Source organism: Ipomoea nil, unplaced genomic scaffold, assembly GCF_001879475.1.
Source record: "Ipomoea nil cultivar Tokyo-kokei standard unplaced genomic scaffold, Asagao_1.1 scaffold2826, whole genome shotgun sequence".
Classification (NCBI taxonomy): Eukaryota; Viridiplantae; Streptophyta; class Magnoliopsida; order Solanales; family Convolvulaceae; genus Ipomoea; species Ipomoea nil.
The window spans coordinates 2,751,981-2,775,245 of NW_017619254.1; the positions used below are offsets into that span (position 1 = coordinate 2,751,981).

General features: G+C 35.8%; 2 protein-coding genes across 5 annotated transcripts; one reads left to right on the forward strand and one right to left on the reverse strand.

Annotated features, from left to right (window-relative positions):
• The first annotated feature begins 4,904 nt into the window (after window positions 1-4,904).
• On the forward strand, window positions 4,905-6,662 carry LOC109159027 (clathrin light chain 2-like). 2 transcript variants are annotated; one of them, XM_019307008.1, is made up of 4 exons: window positions 4,906-5,244; window positions 5,839-5,992; window positions 6,133-6,366; window positions 6,400-6,662. In XM_019307008.1, the coding sequence occupies exons 1-4, from the start codon at window positions 4,994-4,996 to the stop codon at window positions 6,451-6,453; spliced, it is 693 nt and encodes a 230-aa protein (XP_019162553.1). In that variant the 5' UTR covers window positions 4,906-4,993; the 3' UTR covers window positions 6,454-6,662. The 2 variants fall into 2 exon arrangements, with proteins under 2 accessions (XP_019162551.1, XP_019162553.1); XM_019307006.1 differs by having other exon boundaries at window positions 4,905-5,244; window positions 6,133-6,662.
• A 43-nt stretch (window positions 6,663-6,705) lies between these two features.
• Window positions 6,706-9,437, reverse strand: LOC109159023 (putative serine/threonine-protein kinase). 3 transcript variants are annotated; one of them, XM_019307002.1, is made up of 7 exons: window positions 9,236-9,437; window positions 9,029-9,139; window positions 8,668-8,786; window positions 8,164-8,374; window positions 7,698-7,935; window positions 7,379-7,529; window positions 6,706-7,303 (listed from the first exon to the last, which is right to left on the reverse strand). In XM_019307002.1, the coding sequence occupies exons 2-7, from the start codon at window positions 9,090-9,092 to the stop codon at window positions 6,944-6,946; spliced, it is 1,143 nt and encodes a 380-aa protein (XP_019162547.1). In that variant the 5' UTR covers window positions 9,093-9,139; window positions 9,236-9,437; the 3' UTR covers window positions 6,706-6,943. The 3 variants fall into 3 exon arrangements, with proteins under 3 accessions (XP_019162547.1, XP_019162546.1, XP_019162548.1); XM_019307001.1 differs by having other exon boundaries at window positions 9,029-9,138; window positions 9,228-9,436; XM_019307003.1 differs by having other exon boundaries at window positions 8,668-8,780; window positions 9,029-9,138; window positions 9,228-9,435.
• Between the last annotated feature and the right edge of the window lie 13,828 nt (window positions 9,438-23,265).

Below are 23,265 nucleotides of genomic sequence, written 5' to 3' on the forward strand. Positions count from 1 at the left end.
CATTTACATTGTCTGATATACTTCACGTTCCGCGTTTGTCTAATTCTTTATTATCTGTTCAGAAGTTTGCATCCGATAATAAAGTCTTTTTTGAGTTTCACTCCTCATTTTTTGTTGTAAAAGATATCAATACCAAGGAAATACTTCTTCGGGGCAATAGTTCGGGGGGACTATACACACTTTCATTACCTAGTTCGTCTCCGTCAGCGTTTATTTCCGCTCGTGCCTCGGCTTCCACTTGGCACAATCGTCTAGGTCATCCTCATAACCGTGTTCTTAGCCATATACTTCGTTCTTGTTTGGTTAGTGGGTCTCGTGATAATATTCGTTGTCATAATTCTTTATGCAATGCGTGTCAATTAGGCAAATCTGCCCGTTTTCCCCTCCCCCGTGTTGCTTCCTCTAGTTCTCAAGTCCTAGATCTTATTTACACAGACCTTTGGGGTCCTGCGCCCACTTTATCTACTTCTGGCTTTTGTTATTTTGTGATCTTTGTGGATGACTATTCCCGTTATACATGGTGCTTTCCTATAAAATTAAAGTCTGATCTTTATGTCATCTTTGATAAATTTCGTACTCTTGTTGAACGGTCCTTTAATTGCAAAATAAAGGCCATTCAGTCTGATTTAGGTGCTGAGTACAAAAAGTTGCATTCTTTGTTTGTTCAATTAGGAATTCAACATAGACAATCCTGTGCCTATACACATGAACAGAATGGTCGTGTTGAACGAATAACCACACATGGTCTCTAGTTCCACCCACTGCAGGTATGAATATTATTGGCTGTAAATGGGTGTTTCGTACGAAAAGAAAGGCTGATGGTGCTATTGAAAGGCATAAAGCCAGGCTGGTTGCGAAAGGTTTTAATCAGGTTCCAGGTCAGGACTTCTTCGACACTTTTAGTCCAGTGGTAAAGCCTACGACGGTAAGACTCCTTCTATCTCTAGCTTTATCATCTGGGTGGTCTATCAAACAGCTAGATATTCATAATGTTTTTCTGAATGGTAATCTGGCTGAAACAGTTTATATGAAGCAACCCCCTGGTTATATTGATGCTAACTTCCCGAATCATGTTTGTTTGTTAAAAAGATCTCTGTATGGATTAAAACAAGCTCCCAGAGCTTGGTTTAATCGACTACATACGTTCTTACTATCGGTTGGCTTTCAAGCATCCAAGACAGATGTCTCTCTGTTCTATTACTCTAAAGACTCTGCTTTGGTTTATCTATTGGTGTACGTGGATGACATTCTTGTAATGGGAAGTGATCAAGGTATTATGTCTCAGCTCTTGTCCAAACTGTCTGCTACATTCAAAATCAGAGATCTTGGTGAACCAAATTTTTTTCTGGGTATTGAAACAGTTAAGAGTGACAATGGGATTATTTTATCTCAACAACGGTATATGAATGATATTTTAAAACGGGCTGGAATGTCTGAATGCAAACCCCTTTCTACACCTATCTCTGTCTCGAAAACTGTCCCCTTCAATTCAGATGTATATGATGATCCCACACAGTACAGGAGTCTAGTTGGAGCACTGCAATATCTCACTGTCACACGACCTGACCTATCCTTTGCACTTAATCAGTTATGCCAGCATATGCATGCCCCCACCATATCACAGTGGGAGCAGCTCAAACGGGTACTCAGGTATGTTAAGGGAACAGTTGATCATGGTTTACGCATACGACGGTGCTCATCTAGAGACATTCATGCTTTCTCTGATTCTGATTGGGCTGGTTATCCTGACGATCGAAAATCCACGAGTGGTTTTGCTGTTTTCTTGGGGAGTAATCTTATATCATGGGTTTGCAAGAAACAGAGAACTGTTGCCAGGTCATCCACTGAGGCTGAATACAAAGCTCTTGCAGATGTTTGTGCTGAGGTTCTATGGATTATGTCATTATTGCGTGAGATACAGATTCCGGGTATTTCCATTCCAAAATTATGGTGTGATAATCTAGGAGCTACATATATGAGTGCCAATCCAATCTTTCATGCGCGCACCAAGCATGTGGAGATTGATTATCATTTTGTTCGTGATCGAGTAGCTTCGGGCGATATCCAAGTCAACTTCATCTCCACAAAGGATCAACTTCCTGATATCTTCACCAAAGCTCTGCCTGGACCTAGATTTTCTTCCTTAAGGGACAAGCTACAGGTTACTAGTATACACTGTGCTTGAGGGGGAGTATTAGGACTCTATGTATATGAGTCTGTTTAGAACTTCTTATCCTTGTCACACTGTGACTCTCTACTTCTTATCATTGTCACACTGTGACTCTCTATTCTATATATTCACATCATCTGATCTCATTGTAATTAAGTTCAGAAAATATAATACAATCAGTTCTCATCCACAAGACTCTTAATTTTATGCTAAAGAACTTATGAAATGATTATTCAATAATCTATTACATCAAAATATGCTATTCGAAAATATTTCAAGTTTGATTGCTCGATAAAGCAGATTACTAGTCTTCTTAATTTAAATCAATAAGTAATGATAAACAACCTAAACTAATTTACCTCCCTGTAATTCTTTACAAACTAAGATCACAAAACTGGATTAATCCAATTCACACCCTAAAATATACAGTGATTACGAGTTTTCTTTTTCATCTAAAGAAAAACTGTTATTCAACCATACCTAGCTTACATTAGCTTATAGCTAAGTCGTACACAACTACACAAGACATTTTTCCCTGTTCAATGGTTCAAATCCTCGTATAACATCTTATGAGAGTAAATAATGTGAATTTTACTACATGTACTCCTAAATTTTACCCACTCACTTTTATTTTATAATGTGACAATTAAATATATGATAATCATGTGAGGCCCAATAAAAGTGTATGCATCAAAGATTTGTGAAAAGTTAAGAGTACAAGTTAGAAATAAGAAGTGAGAGTCCATATAGTATTTTCAAAATAACATATATAGTCTAATACGTGGTTGGAGTAGGTGCTAGTCGAATGGTAGAGTAGCCTAGCACCTAGGCGGCCTAGATGCCCCTATACTAGCTAGGCGGCTAACAATAAATAAAAAATAAAAAATAGTGCAAGCGTGTGGGTGTATGTCATATTTTATATATGCATACATACATACATAAAATTAAAAAAATTAGCAAGACTAACTCGATCAAATTAACTCGGCAAACTCAACGAAATTGGACGGGTTAACTCAACCGAATTCAGCCGAGTTTGCCGCCAACTCAACTGAATCGGTCAAGTTGGGCGGCTAGACGGTGTGTCACTTAAATGACTATGTAGGAGATAATTTACCTCGATTTATGAGCTTAGCGCCTAGACCGATTTTTACAATAGTGTTCTAAGCTGAATGGTACATCCTGAAATGAATATGACACACTTTCTAATTTCTATACCAAAATTCCCACTAAGGTGGTGCCTTGAATGCTCAATAGTTATGCTGTGGAACCGTATTCACCATGCGCATGGTGAACACGTGATAAATTCATAATTTCTAAGCTGTAGATCCATAATTTTTATAATGTAGATTCATAACATCTATACTGTAGATTCATAATTTTTATACCGTACTATAGATCCATAATTTCTAAGCTGTAGATCCATAATTTCTATACTGTAGATTCATAACATCTATACTGTAGATTCATAATTTCTATACCGTACTGTAAATCCATAACTTCTATACTGTAGATTCATAATTTCTATACCGTACTGTAGATCCATAACTTCTATACTGTAGATTCATAACATGTATACTGTAGATTCATAATTTCTGTATCGTACTGTAGATCCATCATTTCTAAAGCTGTACATCCATAATTTCTATATTATAGATTCATAATATCTATACTGTATATTCATAATTTATATACCGTACTGTAAATTCATAATTTCTACAGCATAAAAATTATGAATTTATTCATGTGTTCACCATACGCATTATGAACGCGTTTTCACAGCATAATTTGCTTTGAAGGCTTGCCACGTGCCTAGTGCAATAATCTTGTTTTGACCCATTTTGATTCCAAGTTGGGCCCTTCATTGAGCTGATGAGAAATGGACACTGATCCACTTTGTTGTTGAGATGTTGGGTTTAACCCATTTCTCATAACCCCAACATTATAACATTTGTTTTTGAGTGCCAACATTATAACATATAATCAAAATTCTCTAAAAAGTATCTTCGCCTCACCATTGAAGCACAACTTTAACCATGTATCAAGCGCCTTACAATCTCACATGATTGTTTCATAGATTCCTTTTTATTCTAGGTAGAAATTCAAACCTTGCACTCTTGCCATGGCTAATCATGTAAAACTTTACAACTTATTTTAAATTAATTAGCCAGTTAAATTGTACCCTAAAGTTGAGTTGAGTTTCATTCTTCCCAATTGAGTTGAGTTTATGGAATTATTAATGGCAGCCATAAAATCCCGATAGTCACAAGTTGTCAATTTTATTTTTTTAGAATCCGAGAGAGGAACACCAAAAAGATTTAGTGTTTGCTTACAATAACCCGCCTCGACTTAGTAGTTCATAGACAAATTTTTTGGTAAGTTTTCTTAACTTGAAAAGCAAAATTGATAAGGAAGTCGATCTATTCACTCCAACTTCATGCATCCACCCCTAGTGTTAAATTATTATTATTATTTATTAGATCACGAATATCTTGAACAGGCATTAGCTATAATTTCAGTGTCAAACTATTTATTATTCTTTGTCTTCCCAATAGCATTATAATACTTAAATGCAATTAACGTTTGATTTTTGAAGATTTACCCCCCAAAACATGACACGTAATAACATGTTACACGTTACAGAGGCGTTTCCACTTTCCACCTTATTATTACCACTATATTATGCTTTTTTTTTTTTTTTTTTTGGAAAAACCACTATATTATGCTTAGAAGACTAAATTTGGTATCTTTGCTCTCCTAGTACAAAGCGAACAGAGATTCCTGCACTAAAACCGCGGACCGTTGTCCGAGGAGCCGCCGAGCACCATGTGGCGAACTTCATCGCCGATCACCGCCTGGCTAAGCCACCATTTCCGACCGGAGGATCACCCGTTGTGTGACCGCCACTTCGATCCCTTCTCTGCCTACGCTAATAGCGAGCCGCGGGTGAAGCTGACTGCCGAAACTCAGCCTCCGGCGTCGGATTCCGATGCGTTCTGGCCGGAGAGGAACCTTAACGGCCCGATTCTGCCTTCCCCGGAAGCTATGCAGGGATCTGCCTTGGTGGAATGGCGTCGGTGAGATACAATTTTCACTCCCACTATGCATGCAAACCATGTATTTGATTATATTCATATAGTTTTCTTTTCTTTTAATACAATAATAATACAACCAATCTATACACTAACATAGTTTAATGATTCTATTGTCTTGTTTTTTTGGACGACGAGGAAAACCTACATTCATTATTGGGTAAACTTCACCTTAGGATCTAGCTTACAAATGAAGTAAACCAGGTTATCTATAACTAACACGATTCAAACCAATAAGGTCAATAAATGGCTCCGGCTGAAAATTGAACTTGTAACCTTATGGTTACTAAGCCTTGCAACCTTAGCCGAAAATGAAGTAAACCAGTCTAGGTTGTCTATGACCAGCACTGCTCAAACTAAGACGGCTAATATGCTGCTTTGATCGAGAATCAAATTTATTACCTTGTTGTTACTAAGTTAACATTCTGACTAATTTGTCTGGGTGCCCTTTCTATGAGGCCAATATGCCCCTTCTTTTGTCTTGTTAGTTTGATGAAAAGTGGGTAATTTTGAGGTTGAAGATGAAGTTACGTGTTCTTTTGTCATCTTAGTTTGATGTACAGTTGGTAAACTATGCAGACAGAATGCCATTCGGCTCGAGGAGAAGGAGAAGATGGAGAAGGAAATGGTGAAGAAAATAAAGGAAGAAGCTGAGGAGTACAAAGCAGAGTATAATAGGAAATGGATACTTAGGTGTGAGAACAACAGAGCTGCCAACAGGGACAAGGAGAAGGTGAGGGACCTGCAACTATAATTCTCTGCCTGTTTGGTAAAAAACCAAACTTGTTTAGTTAGATTATCGTTTGATCATGAGCTTTATTAAACAAGACCATTGTTTGTTTTGTATAATGTAGTATCTGTTTGGTTCTACAGTTGTTCCTCAACAGCAGAGCGAAGTTCCATGATGAAGCTAGTAAGAATTATTGGAAGGCAATTGCAGAGCTCATACCTGGTGAAGTTCCGGCTATAGAGAAGAAAGGGAAGAAGGGGCGGGACAAGAAACAGCCCTCCATTGTTGTAGTCCAAGGGCCAAAGCCCGGGAAGCCAACCGAGCTTTCTAGGATGCGCCATGTACTCGTGAAGCTCAAACAAAACCCGCCTTCACATATGAAGTCTTTACAGTTCAAACCCGAAACTGGAAACGGGAAAAGGACTGGTGCAGCACCTCCTCCCGCTAAGTCTGCAGGATGGTAAACTTTGTATATGATGAAGCAATATGTGCAAAAAAGAGTGAAAAGACCATCTTCTTGTCTGTAAAATCTTCTGCTTTCTTGACATTTTGCCAGTGTATATCAAGAAAATGTAGCCATCCTATACCCTGGCAGATGTAAATTGTATATGCATATGTTTCTATATATGTAGCATTGGTTTTCTGTAAAATCGAATATAAACAAAGTGGAAAATGTGGAGTCTACACAATCGTAATTCGTAAGCATATTATTCGAATTCTGGGTTAGCAAGTATACAGTTGCCATTGATACAGTGAAACATGGCAATTCTACAAGAGAAGGGGAACTTCTTTTCTTCCCAACTACTACAAGTATGACTATTTTCGTTTAAGATTGATAACGGGTCTCCTAATACAAGAGATTCCCACTATTTTTTACATTCTGGGTTAGTAAAAGGGAAATTTACATGGAGAAAGAATAGAAAGCACCAAGAAGAGGAAGAGACAAAAGAAGCATTATCTTGGAAGCATTTGTGTTGCGCTCTGAAAACTATCGAACTGGGCTGATGTTGCGAAAGGATTGACAGACTGATTGCCCTTCTTCAGATGGGAAGACGAAGTCTGCAGACTCCCAAAACCTGCCTTTCGAGAGTTATGCAGTCTATACACTCCCGGTTTTGTCAATATTTTCTCGTTGAGACGAACCTCTTTAGAGAGCATCTCAACCACTTGTTTCATGCTTGGCCTTTGCTGGTAAGCTGCTTGGGTGCAAAAGAGTGCAACTTTAATGAAGCGCATTACTTCGGCCTCTGGATAATCTGTCAATTCTGGGTCAACAATTTCCAGAACCCTGCCTTCTTCATTGAGCTTCCATGTCTGTGAAAAGGCTTATCTTTCAGAAATTGCATCTAAAGAACCAAAAAGATAAAATCTTTGCAGTTGGAAACATACCCATTCCACCAGAATCAGTAAATCCACGCCAAAAGCCGCCTTGCTACTACTTCTCCCGCTAATGATTTCTAGTAAAAGCACTCCAAAACTATACACATCGGCCTTCTTTGTAAGTTTTCCTTGCATGGCATACTCGGGAGCAAGATATCCTCTGCATTGCACACAATACCAAATAACCGAGTGAAATGAGAAACAACAACTAAGAAGAAATCACGAAACCTGGCCAAGAAGTTCCTTTTAAACATACTATAATATAACGAATATTTGTTTAAGGTATTGAAGTAATGAAAAACGAATTCCATATGCAATGAACACTCACACTGTTCCTGCCACTCGAGTGCTGACATGGGTGACATTGTCGGGGAAAAGTTTTGCCAGACCAAAATCTCCAATTTTTGGATGAAGATTACCGTCAAGAAGAACATTACTAGCCTTTATATCTCTATGGACAATGTTGGGTTCAGCTTCTTCGTGAAGAAACGCTAGACCAGACGCTGTTCCCAAACATATAGCAGCCCTCTTCGACCAATCCAAAACAATGCGTTTTCCTTTAGAACCTAAAATGACAATTTACATATAAAGATTGTCAGACCATTAGCTAAGCATCATTCTCTTCATCGAACAAATAAGAACAAGACAAAGATCCAAAAGGAAGCCGAATTCTTTGCATCACAAAATTGCCTGTCTAAATTATAAATGATATGAACATATTGCAGATCTTCCACAGATTAGACTACTACTTGCAAACATATAATGATTAAAGAACTCGAGTTTTCAGAACGTACTAAGCAAAGCACTGGCAATGCTATTGTTCTCCATATATTCATAGATCAACATTCTATCACTGCCCTCGACGCAACACCCAACCAGCTGAACAAGATTGGGATGTTGGATATTAGAAATCATATTAATTTCAGTCAAGAATTCATTGGTCCCTTGCTTCGACTCGGCAGACAGGCATTTGATAGCAACAGGAGTTCCATTCCTTAAAATCCCCTGCAGACATACAATGCCATAGTTTACTAACTATCAAAACAGAATAAAAAACATTCAAGGAAAACAAAAAACACAACAAGAAGGTTGAAGACTAGCAAGAACACAAGCACTCAATGTGGTGGGCACCAGGTACTGGTCCTCCCACCTAATGAAACGCGTGATTTACTCATCCACTATCCTGTCGGGTCTGTGGTGGTCTGGGGCTAGGGAATTTCGCCTTTGTCGGCTAGACATCAGCTCATATAAAATTTTCCTTTCTTTCAAGATTGTTAGTACAAAAGTTAGTTCTTTACCTTGTAGACAACTCCAAAACCACCTCCTCCTATCTTGTTTGATGGATGAAAATGCTGGGTTGCTGACCTAATAGAGTTATAGGAGAATAGCTTCACGTTGATGGCTGCAACCTCTAATGCTTCAACACAATACCGACAGAAGAAGAAATTAGAAATTATGCACTCCAATATAAAGTTTCCACTCTTTTTATCACTGCCTAGAGTGCCCAGTACGAATTTGGCCAGGGCACTCAAATTTTGAGTAAAAAATTGCCGACCAGAACTAAATTTTTTGATGAACCAATGATGGAGAAAGAATTTTATACAGATTAAATATGGGCTATGGCAGAAAAGAAAATCATAAAATTAAAAAGCTTCTCACCTTGTGCATGTTCCTCTGTATGATCTTTACAGGATTCAAAAGCTCTAAAGCAACTAAAAGCCATTTGATCTTATAATCATCCAAGAAAAGCTGATCCTTTGATCATATAGCTGCAAATCAAACACAGGACCCAGCTCATAAGAACCCAAGAATAGAAAAAAGAAAAAAAAAAATAGTTATCAATACAAATAAACCTTACATTCAAGCATGGGCAATCGTGTGTAACTAAAACTGAGAGAAAAACATTATGGCCTGGGAGAGAGGCGGCCACGTTGAGGGGGAGAAGGTGTTGGCTAGTAAATGATGAATCGGAAGAGGACAGGAAAGAGTGATTATATTGGTTTCTTCTGAAACGGGTAGTTTGCGATTTTGATATTTGAAGATTGGGCAAGAAAGTAGACAGCGGAGCCAACAGCAACAGATGATAGCGACTGTTTTTCTGCATTTCTTTCTGGGTAATGGCTACTCCTAGGTTTTACGGAGTAAATATTTACCTCACTTTTATGACCCGCACATAAATGTAGGCAGGAATAGAACACCATGGCACCATCACTGTTGGAAAGAAAACATTAAAGATTACCCAGAAAAAAAAAAAAAAAGAGTTTTTTTTTTTTTTTTTTTGTCAATTCCCACCCTGGGCAGTGGGCACCATCTTCCCGTGATCCATATTTTAGGAATCTGGGTTTTGGAAGCAGCCAACCATGCAAATAGCGAGCAATGTAAAAAGGCTCTTAGATGATATGGTTTCGGAAGCGTGCAGGCAACCATTCCACCATTAGTATAATTTACTATTTAGAGGATAATTTTTGTAATAATGGGTGAATTAAATCGTATTAGGTCAATTCACATTCGAGTGAGGAGGATATCGACTCAATTCAATTTGTATTTCTATATTATCACTTATACAATTACTAGTTTTCTACGCGAATAGGATAATGTCCAATACTTATTTTTAAATAAATATTTCAAAATATATCAATGCAATATTATATAGAAGATTCCAAATGTTCATGCATAGGTAAATAAATGTTAAATTTGTTTATTCAAATCGGTAATTTAAAGTATATAACTGCAAGATAATATATGAGAGATTGATTATATATAACTGTCACAAAAATAAATGTTTGCAACTTTGTAATAACGCTAATCTAAGTACTAAGTCCAAAAGCGATAGTCTAAATAAATACTATTTTTGGTTTAAATTTTTCCAATTCTCTTTTAAGTAGCATTGTTATTGTTTAATCTTCAGTCCATGTCTTTTTTTTTTTTTTTTTTTTTTTTTTATTGGTAGCGTGTCTTGTGCAATTGGGTTATTGGTAGTATCATAGAGGGATTCATCATGCAATGAGATTATGGTGTATGAAGTTTTCATGCATTGGTAAAAGCATAATTGAAATATTAAGTTTTGTTCTCAATAATCAAAAGAAGATTAATTAAATGGAAAAAAAAAAAAAAACTGAACTTAAATTTATTATTTTTTAATGAAAGAAAATCAAATGATTATCAAAGTTCTTGATTTATAATCATTGAATGCTATGTATTTTGTCGGCTAATTATTTAACCAAAGTTTATGTTTAATTTTAAATTTTATTTTTTAATACATTCTAACATATTCGTAGTATATGTTTAACAATTATGCTAACTTTAATTGGAATGAGGTTCGAACCTAAGACCTTTCTTATAGAAATTAATGAGTAAGTTAATAATAATAAATAGTTAACGGAATATTCCATTAATAAAGTTTATACTAACGGAATTTAAGGTTATTTAAGGAAAGAAAATAATATAATAAAGGGTAAATAAGGAAAATCATTAAAAATTTTAAAATCAAAATACTATGAATCATTCATTTTAAGAAACGAGTAGTACCGACATTTTTTTTATTCTAGTTAAGGATCTAACATTATTGGCTCTTATTAGAATTGTATTGTATATGTATATTGTAGATAAAAACAAAATAAAGAAAAAAGAAAATCAACTAGCAATTCACCCTCCACCCCCTCCTCAAGCACCGCCACCTACTCGCAACACGGTGAGAGGCCGTGGGGGAAGGGGGGGACTTCCTAACCGTGCGGCAGCCGAGATTGAACACACAGTTGTGAGGGGCAACAGAGAAGGAATGATCTCAACTACCACAGTCTACCATGAAGATCTACACACGGAAGCCCCTGTGCCTAGCGACCCTGAAGTCAACCCGAAGCATGTACCACCGGACATTAATCCGGCAGAACCCGTGCTGGGCGAGCCCCCTGACATTGTTATGCAGGATGATGCCGGTCGCTTTGACCAGATGGGTGTTGTGGCGGACTTGCGCCAAGGCTATTAAGCCTATCTCTTCCCTTACCGCTGTTTTTTTAATGATTAGTCTCACTTGGAATTGTCAAGGGGCGGCCTCCAATTCGTTTAGGCGTACCCTGAAGTATTTTCTTTCCTTGCACAACCCATCGCTTGTTTGTCTCTTGGAACCCAAAGTTTCTGGACATCAAGCAAACACCATCTGTTCTAAATTAGGATTTGATGAGTGGATTAGAGTAGAGTCAGTAGGATTTTCTGGGGGTATCTGGGTCCTATGGAAAAACAATCTGAAGATTGAAATTATCTATACTCACCCACAATTCATCTGTCTGCAGGTAACAGAAACTGAGCAGAATCACTGGTTGTTGACGGTGGTATATGGAAGTCCAGAACATAGCCTAAGGAAGAAATTGTTTGAAGATCTCTCTGGTGATCGTTTTGACCCTCATGGCCCATGGCTGACAATAGGAGATTTCAATTCGGTCACTTGCAAAGAAGAAGTCAGTAACCCAGAGTCTTTCTCCCTCACCAGATGTTCACAATTCAACAACTGGATCCATAGTGAAAGTCTCATAGATCTAGGCTACACGGGGTCTAGATTCACTTGGATGAGAGGAATAGAAACACCAACCTATAAAGCAGCTCGCTTAGACCGCGCCCTATGCAACGCAGATTGGAAGATCCGCTTCCCGAATGCCGAAGTTCAACACTTACCCATAGTCAATTCGGATCATTCGCCCTTACTCCTGACTACAGATCAACAGCCCAGTGCAGCTCACCCTAAAAAGTTTAGATACAACCTAGCCTGGGCAACCCATGAAGGCTTTCAATCGTTAGTCAAAGCTTCTTGGGACAACTCAAAAAATCTGGAAAACAACAAGAACTCTGTAGCAGCTGCCCTAACATCATGGAACAGAAGTACTTTCGGCAACATTATTCAAAGAAAAAACAGACTGCTGGCAAGATTGAAAGGAATTCAAGTAAGATTAGGGAATAATCCACGTTCTGATCTATTCAGGTTACAGCGTAGGTTGCAGAAAGAACTAGAGGAATCCCTCTATCAAGAGGAACTGTTGTGGTTTCAACGCTCAAGGGAAGAGTGGATCACATCTGGAGACCGGAACACACGTTTTTATCATACGGCAACATTAGTTAAGAGTAACAGGCAGAAAATCCTTTGTCTTAAAGATGAGACTGGCAGAGAAATCCGGGATGATACTGAATTGAGGAACATCGTCCTATCCTACTTCAAGAATCTGTTTAAAGAAGATAGTAACTCCACCCCATCAAACCTCCAACATGGTAGTTTCCCGAGGATCTCCCCTTCAGACTGGCTGGATTTAAACAAACCCATTACTCCCGAAGAAGTAAAGTTTGCTCTTTTCGAAATGGCTCCCTGCAAAGCCCCCGGACCAGATGGTTTCACTGCTAGTTTCTACCAAAAAACCTGGAATACGGTGGGAGCTACCATCGTGGACACTGTTAAGAAGTTCTTTACTGACGGACACCTCCCATCTGGCTACAATGATACACTCATCTCTTTAATACCCAAGATTTCCTCACCAGAGAATGTGAAGCAGTTTCGACCAATCGGTTTGTGCAATGTCACATACAAGCTGATAACTAAGATCATGACCATCCGACTCAAAGATATCTCCGGAAAACTAGTAGGTCTACATCAGTCTAGCTTTATCCCCGGAAGGCAGATTTCAGAAAACATACTTTTATACCAAGAAATCCTAAATTCAATGAGAACCAAAAAAGGAAGAACAGGATGGATGATGTTGAAAGTAGACCTGGAGAAAGCGTATGACCGCTTATCATGGGAGTTTATCAAAGACACTCTCTTAGATATAGGATTCAACCAAGCATGGAGCAGAAATATCCTAGAATGTGTTACAACTTCCAGATTGGCAATCCTTTGGAATGGACAGCAGACGGATTGGTTTAAGCCGGGAAGAGGGATTAGACAAGGAGATCCGATCTCCCCTTTACTATTTGTGCTTTGTATCGAAAGACTGAGTCATATAATACATCGTTCTATTAGTAATGGAGATTGGAAAGGTATTAAGCTAGCCCGAAATGCACCTAATTTGTCCCACCTCTTTTTTGCAGATGATCTAATACTTTTTGGAGAAGCATCGATCCAGCAGGCGATAGAGATGAAGAGATGTTTAGACCTTTTCTGTGCAGCATCAGGACAAGCAGTCAACTCACAGAAATCTTCCTTGTTCTTCTCGAAGAACGTGCCCCCTCAACTTCAACAGAGCATAACCAGCTCTATGGGAATTCAAAGTGTAACAAATCTGGGAAAATACCTAGGTACCCCTTCTATTCATGGTAGGCTCAGCAGTGACTCATATTCGGGCATCATTGGAAGGATTCAGTCGCGTCTAGCGGGATGGAAATCCAACTCCCTCTCACTGGCCGGAAGACAGATTTTGGCCAAATCAGTTCTGTCGGCAATACCATACTTTACCATGCAAACAACCCAACTACCGGCCGGAGTTATCACATCAATCGAAAAGATAATCAGAGGTTTCATCTGGGGAGGCAATCAGGGATCTAAACGTTGTCATCTGGTTAACTGGGAAACTATTACCAAGAACAAGTCTAATGGAGGACTTGGTATCCGCAGACTGAAGGAGATGAATCAAGCGTTCCTAGCAAAGCTAGGCTGGAACCTGTTGAAGGATCCAAGAAGCTTATGGTCTGAAATATGTAGAGCCAAGTATGGAGCTGATCCTCGTGACCTCTCTTCTTGGAGACTAAAAAGTAACTGTTCGAACGCATGGAGAGGCATTTACAAAGCCATCCCTATCATCCAAAATGGGTCCAGATGGCATGTTAGAAACGGAATTAACACACTATTTTGGAAAGATATTTGGATCGAAGACAGACCACTACTGGAACTAATCGCTGGTGAAGTCCCCCCATCTGAACAGGATAGACCAGTCAGTAGTTATTGGAACCACGAACACGGCTGGCGTTGGGACCAACTGATACATCTACTCCCAGACCAAACTAGCAATAAACTTTCAGCTCTGATCCTCACCAACGAACCTGATATGAATGATATTAGAAGCTGGCCTGGAGAGCTTAACGGAGAATTCTCTATAAAATCGGCCTATGACATTGCGTTGGGCCCCGAAGACCACCCAGACTCTGCTAAATGGAACAAAATCTGGAAGTTGAAGCTGCCCAACAAGATTCGCATATTCCTATGGTTAACCAGGCATAACAAGATAATGACCAACCTGAACCGTTTCAAACGGGGATTCACCACATGTGATAAATGCTGGTTATGCAGGAACACTTCGGAAGATTGTGACCACGTACTTCGTTTCTGCCCGGCAGCCGAAGCAATTTGGGACTCAATATTACCCGAGACACATGAGAAGCTAAGACATCTACCCCTAATCAATTGGCTAGATGAAGGGATCGTGGAGAATACAAGTAGCAGAAGACCTCACTCCAAGGCATCCGCTTTCGCAATCACTCTATGGTGGTTATGGAAGTGGAGGAACGAAGCTATCTTCAACAATAAAATCTCACCCCTGTCCATGAAAATAATGATTTTGAAGACTCAGATAGAAGAGGTCAACAGAGCTTTTTCGAGATCCAGAGGAGTCCAGATCCCGGACGATCGACTGGTGTGGAAGAACCTATGCTGGTCAAAACCTCCGGAGGGCTATGTGAAAATTAATGTTGACGGATCAGTTTTGCCCTCATCACTTTCTGCAGGCACTGGTGGAGTCATCAGGAACTCGGATGGAGCATGGATCAATGGCTTTACGTACATAATTGGTATGTGTACACCCATGGAAAGTGAAGCCTGGGCTCTTTTGAAAGGAGTCCAATTAGCAGTTGCGGGCAGATATAATAAAGTCCTCTTTGAAACAGATTCAGAAGCAGTAGCAAAGTTTATAAATGCCTCAAATTCCCCGACGATTGCAGCACACAACATTCTCGCTGCCTGCAAGCATGAATTAGGCAAGATAGAGCAGTGGCAGGTTTCAGCTGTAGCCCGCGAACAAAATCGTATTGCTGACTTCTTGGCGAAAAAATCTCTAAGCCAATCAAGTAGACTGCAGATCCTCCCCGATGCTCCTCAAGAAATTTATGGCTTGCTTGAAGAAGATGCAGCTGGTTTGCCTATATGGCGTAATTCCTGTAATAATTAGAACTGCCTATGTCCCCCCCGGGTATCCCCCTTCCTTTCTATATAAAAAAAAAAAAAAATAATACATATGCATCTACAATGTTTTTATTCAAAAAAAATTATTCATTATCAATAAATTAAATAAGAGAAATAATTTCATTAGTTATATTGTCTTTATTTTTCTCCAATATAAAAATTCTTTACATTCAAATTCATCAATTGATTATATTCGCTACATTGTCCCTACAATGTCTTTATTAAAAAAAATTATTTATTATCAATAAATTAATTAAGAGAAATAATTTTATTATATTATATTATCTTTATTTTTCTCCAATGTAAAAATTCTTTACATTCAAATTCATCAATTGATTATATTCACTACATTGTCTATTATCTTTTTTATTTGCACTATTTTTTTAATTAAATATCAAAGTTATAATATAAAATAATGTTATATATTTATTTACCAAGTATTTTATTAATACCATGAAAAAATTAAGAAAAAAATAATTAATAAAGCCAATCATATTAACTACTTGAGGAATTTGTTGACAAAGAGAGTATTCAAATCACACAGTAAATTGAAGTGAGAACTATCTCGTAATGTCCTTGTTTGACAATCAGTAGTTAGCAGTTAGCGTTAGCGGATTATATTAGCTGGTTTGACCAGCGAATTATATCAACGGTTGGTAAAAAGATATTTGAAAAAATTAACTTTTTAGATTAACATGTAAAATGACCTAAGGGTATACATATATTTAATAATAATAATAATAATAATAATAATAATAATAATAATAATAATAATAATAATAATAATAATTGTTTAAAAAAATAAAAAAATATAATTAAGCCAATCATATTAACTACTTGGAGGATTTATTTACAAAAAGAGTATTCAAATTACACAACAAATTGAAGTGAAAAACTACCTCGCAATGTCCTTGTTTGACAATCAACAATTAGCTCTTCAATATTAGTATATATTTAAAATTTTATGCCTTAATTTTTATTTGCTCTCCCTTATGTCCCGTATTTAGTTTCAACCATACCTATACAATTATTTTATTGACAATTATAATCAATCTTGACTATATTATCTTGCATTTGTAAACTTAGAATTACCTATTTAAATACGCAAATTCAACATTCAATTATTTATGCATGAACAATTCTAATGTAATCCTGCCTTGATATACTTTAAAGTACTTATTAAAAAAAAACATTGGGCATTATCACAATCGCGCAATGCGCGTAAAAAACTAGTTCCATTAATAAAGTTTATAGTAACGGAATTTAAGGTTATTTAAGGAAAGAAAATAATATAATAAAGGGTAAATAAGGAAAATCATTAAAAATTTTAAAATCAAAATACTATGAATCATTCATTTTAAGAAACAAGTAGTACCGACATTTTTTTTATTCCAGTTAAGGATCTAACATTATTGGCCCTTATTAGAATTAAAAAAAAATATTGGGCATTATCCCAAACGCGCAATGCGCGTAAAAAACTAGTTCCATTAATAAAGTTTATACTAACGGAATTTAAGGTTATTTAAGGAAAGAAAATAATATAATAAAGGGTAAATAAGAAAAATCATTAAAAATTTTAAAATCAAAATACTATGAATCATTCATTTTAAGAAATAAGTAGTACCGACATTTTTTTTATTCCAGTTAAGGATCTAACATTATTGGCCCTTATTAGAATTGTATATGTATATTGTAGATAAAAACAAAATAAAGAAAAAGAAAATCAACTAGCAATTACCCTGATGCGCCCAACGTGAGACGCACCAGCCCACTAGATACGCAAGTCACACTCATACTTGACTTGTCTTGTTTTTTTATTTTTATTAACAGAACAAAAAAAATCAAAATCTCTGCTATCCTCTCTTCTCCGTGTCACAAAAAAAATCTTTTTATTTTTTTATAAAAAAAAAAAATTCCAATTACCTTGCTTAGCTTTAATATAATTTGTCAACCTATTACCTATATGGTAGAATAGACAATAGCACATCATGTCTAGCAAGGTAAATTAAATTTTGGAAAAATGGTAATTTATGCCCCTGCATAATATGTTAATTATCAATATCACCCCTAAATTATTAGTGGTGTAAATGTTGTTCCTCAATTTTCAAAACGGTACATATATTGCCCCTTCCATATGGTATGTGAGGCCGTGAAGGGTAATATATGTACCGTTTTAAAAATTGAGGGGCAACATTTACACTACGGGAAGGCACTATATGTACCGTTTCGAAAAATGAAGAGCAACATTTACACCACTAATAATTCAAAAGTGACATTGATAATTGACATATTATGAAGGAGTATAAATTACAATCTTTCCTTAAATTTACCCATATTTTGGTAATCCGCAATAAAGACGTTATTAGGGTGGTGGACTATTACGTCCCTTAGCTTCAAATATTTTCAACAATGGTATGTTTTGGTTGTACTTGTTATGTCCTGGATGTCAGGAAAATTAACTGCCTACTTTTCGTATTATAGCACAGATGACAGATGGGATAATTCCAATTTACCAAATCAAAATTTACTAAGGTGCTGAATTTATTATATAAAGTACAATTATTTAAAAGTAAATGAGAAATGTTTTAAGTTTGTATTAGGTACTTTAATTTGGGACCATGTTCGGTACAATCTTAAAGCTTCTTCAAGTTTGTATGTGGAGATATTGTCCTCATAATATCCTATATAAATTAAATATAAAGTTTCTTCTTACCAGTATGTGGGGACATTGTTCTTATGGTATTTTGTACAAATTTAAAATTCTTTTCCAAAACTTTTTATAAGTTGTTTGGTAGAGTGTAATTACATTTCATTTCCAACATAATTCTTTCTTTGACATGCTAAATTACGGTGTTTGGTTTAAGAGAATTGTAATTTCCTCCTTTTGTGGAATTGGAATTCATATATCTGCTTAAAAATTCTAATTCGGCGCAACTGGGAAAGGAAAAAACAAGAAAAATGACTAAATTTCCCTTCATTATTTAATTTTTTTCTTTTTTTTTTTTTGAGTATGCAGTATCTGTTCAATATACTTTCTCTTAAGGAGAGTTACAGATACTTGGCATTATTATTTTATAAATATATTATTATTATTATTATTATTATTATTATTATTATTATTATTATAGTGTATAATTGTGATAAGTTAAAATAAATTTGTTTTTGTGGATATTTAGTTATGTATAATAATGATTTAGCAATGTAAAAGTTATAAATATAAAATAATTATTTTATAAACTTGAAAGTGTTTTTATTTATTTATTTTTGTTTAAATATTTGAAACGGATTTTGGGACTGGTTGGAGTACTTGAAAGGTAGTGTGCTAACTGCTAATAGATGATAGATCCAGGGCAGGTATGGGATAGTGATATTAGTAATCAAGTTGAGGTTTGAGTAATGTTAAAATGTTAAATGGACATACATGTATCCAACCACCAACATGCAATGTTACCATCCCTAGCATGGAGTAGGTTGGTTCGGGATACTCAGAGACGGATTCAGAAATCTTCGTAAGTGCAGGCGAAAATTAAAAACTAATAAGATATATTTTGAAAAAATATATTTAGAAGACGAGTCATAAATATTGTTAGTTAGGATGAAAAATTAAAATATATCAAAATGAGATAATAAAAATATTCAAAACAAAATATGAAATATAGTTAATTAGATAAAATAATTTGAATAGAAAACATATTATAAAACACTCATATCACTATTAATATTACAAAATGAGATTTAAAAAACACAATATTACAAATAAAAAATTCAATTCAAATTAATCTGAATATAAATTCATGCTTGTAGGATTCGACCCCATAAGTCCATAACATTATTTAGGAAAAAACAAAATATCTTACCACTTAAACTAACTCATTTTTCGTTTATATTTATGTAATTTAAATATTTATAAGTTAACTATGTATATAAAAGAGATCTATACATACAATATATATAAATAGGATGGGGTGGGGGAGTGGGGCCAATTGCGCTCATTGTGGCTCCGCCTCTGGGGATACTGGCTTAGGCATGCAAGAGTTCAAATGAGAAGCCCAAAAGTGGTAGCTAGCTTAGGAGTAGAGCTGTCAATACGGACTGGCAGGACAGGACAAAGTCAACCAGTTCGCAGACCTACACAAGACGGGTCAAAAAAGTTCATTCCTTAGCTGACTGCTATTTTTGAAATACACCCCACCTAAGTAGGGGCAAGATAGGCCGGCCCAGCAGACAAAACCTATTATGACGGCTCTTATACATGAATTGGTACATTTGAAAAGTGATAAGAAAATAAAAAATCAATTTAAATATGTCATATTGATACAAATATACAATTGAATGACAGGGCAATCAAGGCAGAGAATAAGGTATGCTCGTATGTATATAAATATAAAATGGTAAGTGGGTGATCCACTTTGAAATGAAGTGTACTTAACGGAATCTTATATTAGCAAGTAAACTAATTACGCTGACTTTTTCCCCTTTATTTTATTTTATATATTTTTTTTTATGTGAGAATTTTATAGTCATTATTCAGAAATGTGTATTGAACAAATTTTAATTATATGTAATAGCTTACAAATCACATAGGTGAGATAAACTAAACTTGAAAGATCATGAGCAATAGATTTGACCAGAATAATAATGTTAGCAATAATCAAACTTAGAACAGAATAAGGAGGACTAATTTAGAACAATTGTTTGAAAGCCTTAAAAGGTGTTTGGTTTAAGAAATATTTTAAAGTACCGAAAATTTTCTAAGAATATGAGGGCTGTAAATTCCATTAATGTTATAAAAATAATTAAAAATAAAATTTAAGAATCTCACTTTCCCCTCAAACCAAATACGAATATATATATTATAATATTTACATTTTAAAGATGATTTGAGATACCTTCTAAATGCCTTATAAGTTTATTATTAATATATATATATATATATATATATATATATATATATATATATATATATATATATATATATATATGGAAGGGTTCAGGTGCGAGTATAGCTTCCCGTGCGATTGTGCGGTTAGATCTGATCCGTTGATCAAATTTAGATCAACGGCTCAAATCAATGAAAATTAAAAAAAAAAAAAAAAAACGCGTGTCTAGAAGAAAGAAGAATAAGCTAAAAAAGGCACACCTTAAGTATTAGATCTTAAGCACAAACTCACGCACATTAAGTACAAAATCCACACACATTAAGCACAACCTTATGCATATTAAGCACAAAACCCACGCACTTTAAATATTAACTCACAGACTTTAAGTTTCAACAACTACGAACATTAAGTACAAACTCGCGCACATTAAGTACAAAATCCACGCACTTTAATTATAACTCACAGACTTTAAGTTTTAACAACTACTCACATTAAGCACAACCCCACACACATTAAGCACAAATCTCACGCACCTTACGCACAAAACTCACGCATCTTATATACAAAACTCACGCATATTAATCACAGATCCGCTCACCTTAATTTTGACCTAGATGCAAAAATTACAAATTTGCCACCGCGTTTTTTTTTTTAAAAAATTTGGTAATCCTGAACGTTGATTTAAGTGAGATGAATGGCCCAGATTAAACCGCACCTGGACACCTTAACCGCATCAGAACCTAATTCTATATATATATATATATATATATATATATATATATATATATATATATATATATATATATATATATATATATATATATATATATATATACTTGCACTCGGGTGCGAACGGCTCGCCCATGCGCGAAATAAGAATGAATTCTGTTCGTCCACGTGTCCAGATCTAATGGATGAGAAACACTGATTTTTAAAAAAAACGCGGTGGCATTTTCGTAAATAATTGAACATCGAAGTGCAAGTAAAATGTATTACAAGTGCATGTAAAATGTATTATAGGTGCAAGTAAAAATTTACACTGAGGATCAATACTTAGTTGCACCTATAGTTCTAAGTAGTTGCACACATAGGTATAAGTAGTTGCATCTAGGCGTATGAATGTTTGCGAGTGGTTTTCAGGAGTATTACTACCCGCTGAACTCAGATCAATGAATGTTAACAAGACAAAATTACATGCACTTATAGGTGAAAGTAGGTGCACCTATAGTTATAAGTAATTGCACCTATAGTGATAAATGGTTGCACATATAGTTATAAGCACACCCAGGTGCATGAATGGTTGCGGAAAGTGAATGCTAACAAGGCAAAATTACATGCACTTATAGGTGAAAATAGGTGCACTTATAAGAGATTTTACTTGCACTTCAATATTCAATTATTTACGAAAATGCCACCGCGTTTTTTTTTAAGTTATTAGATCTGGACACGTGTCGCGCGCTGATTCATTCGCATTTCATTCCTGGGCATTTATTCGCACCTGAGTGCGTCCCTATATATATATATATATATATATATATATATATATATATATATATATAATCTCTTTGATGTCATTGGGGGATATACAAAGGGCAAAACTTTAATTTTAATTTTAATTTTTTGTTCTCCTTTTGTTGGGTTTTTACTCAATAGACCAAGGCCGGATTAACATAAACCCATAATGCAAGGTAAAAATGTAACGAAGAGATTGAGGGAAGAAAATGTGTGTATTGTTGTAAAAATGTTAAATTGTTTATCTTTTTTCTTCCCTTAAAGAATTTATATTTACAAGGCATGCATAGTTTGTTCCTTGCAAATTAGGTAAATTTAGACTTACATAGCCAACTTTCCTTAAAAATCAAACAAATTATATTATTGATCATGATCCAAACTGCAATGCAGATTATTGATAAATATTCATTTTCATATATTGAATGTTCATTATTAATATATTGAAAATTCATTTTCTATAATACATTAAATAATGAAGTAATGAACCTTCAAACACCATTTGAAGGTTCATTACTTATTTATTATTAAATTGATTTGGCATTACCATGTGAACAAATTTTGATACAACAATATACATAGTGTAAGAAAACGCGTTAGCATATTTCAGAATGTTTGCACTTCCGGCCGGCGTTCCGACGACTCCGAGTGGACTCACCATACACATACACATGTTGAAATGAAGACAACCTGAGGAATATGTCCAATTTCATGCCATAAACAAGTAACCGCGTTGCCGACTCAATATCTCCCCCGCCCCTCTTTTTAAGGAAATACTCCGCACGCACTTAAATTAAGTAGCAGACTTTAAGGTTTGCTGGTAAAGTAATTGGCTGTATGTTAGGCAACTGTCGGCGGTCAACCACGCACTAAAGCACCGCCGCCGCCGCTAATTCTCTGGTAATCATACTTACCATCCCACATTTGTCGTGTTTAGATTTTCAACACTGTTAACCCCAGAACTTGGCTACTTGTAATACTGCACCTACCGGCTACCGACTTGGAGATGAAAAAAGTTTCTTGTTTGAGGAAACTTTGTTCAATTCATACAAGAACACCTATGCTAGCTCAATTAACTAATCATGGTTTCCATTTCGAAAACATAAAAGCAAGAAATGGATGAATGAGGGAACCATCCAGGTTGATCAGACTATTAACTTATAACTAGAAAGTTACAAATTCGACTCCCAATAAGAATAGTCTATTGGCGCTCTTGATTTAAGTTGATCAACTATGGGCAACTTAGGCTGATTTACCTCTAGGGTCACCCACGAGTAATGGTTGCCGATCAGCTATGGGCAAACTAGGTTGGTTTACCTCCATGTGATCCTTTGCTGGCTAGGGTTACCCCGTGC

Excerpts from the sequence above, each read along its gene's own strand:
- LOC109159027 (XM_019307006.1), top strand. The coding sequence starts at position 4,994 with ATGTGGCGAACTTCATCGCCGATCACCGCCTGGCTAAGCCACCATTTC. Across the intron at positions 5,245-5,838 it reads GCCTTGGTGGAATGGCGTCG|ACAGAATGCCATTCGGCTCG; the intron begins GTGAGATACAAT and ends TAAACTATGCAG. Across the intron at positions 5,993-6,132 it reads CCAACAGGGACAAGGAGAAG|TTGTTCCTCAACAGCAGAGC; the intron begins GTGAGGGACCTG and ends TTGGTTCTACAG.
- LOC109159023 (XM_019307002.1), bottom strand. The coding sequence starts at position 9,092 with ATGGCTTTTAGTTGCTTTAGAGCTTTTGAATCCTGTAAAGATCATACA. Across the intron at positions 8,787-9,028 it reads TACAGAGGAACATGCACAAG|CATTAGAGGTTGCAGCCATC; the intron begins GTGAGAAGCTTT and ends ATTGTGTTGAAG. Across the intron at positions 7,936-8,163 it reads CATTGCCAGTGCTTTGCTTA|GTTCTAAAGGAAAACGCATT; the intron begins GTACGTTCTGAA and ends TTGTCATTTTAG.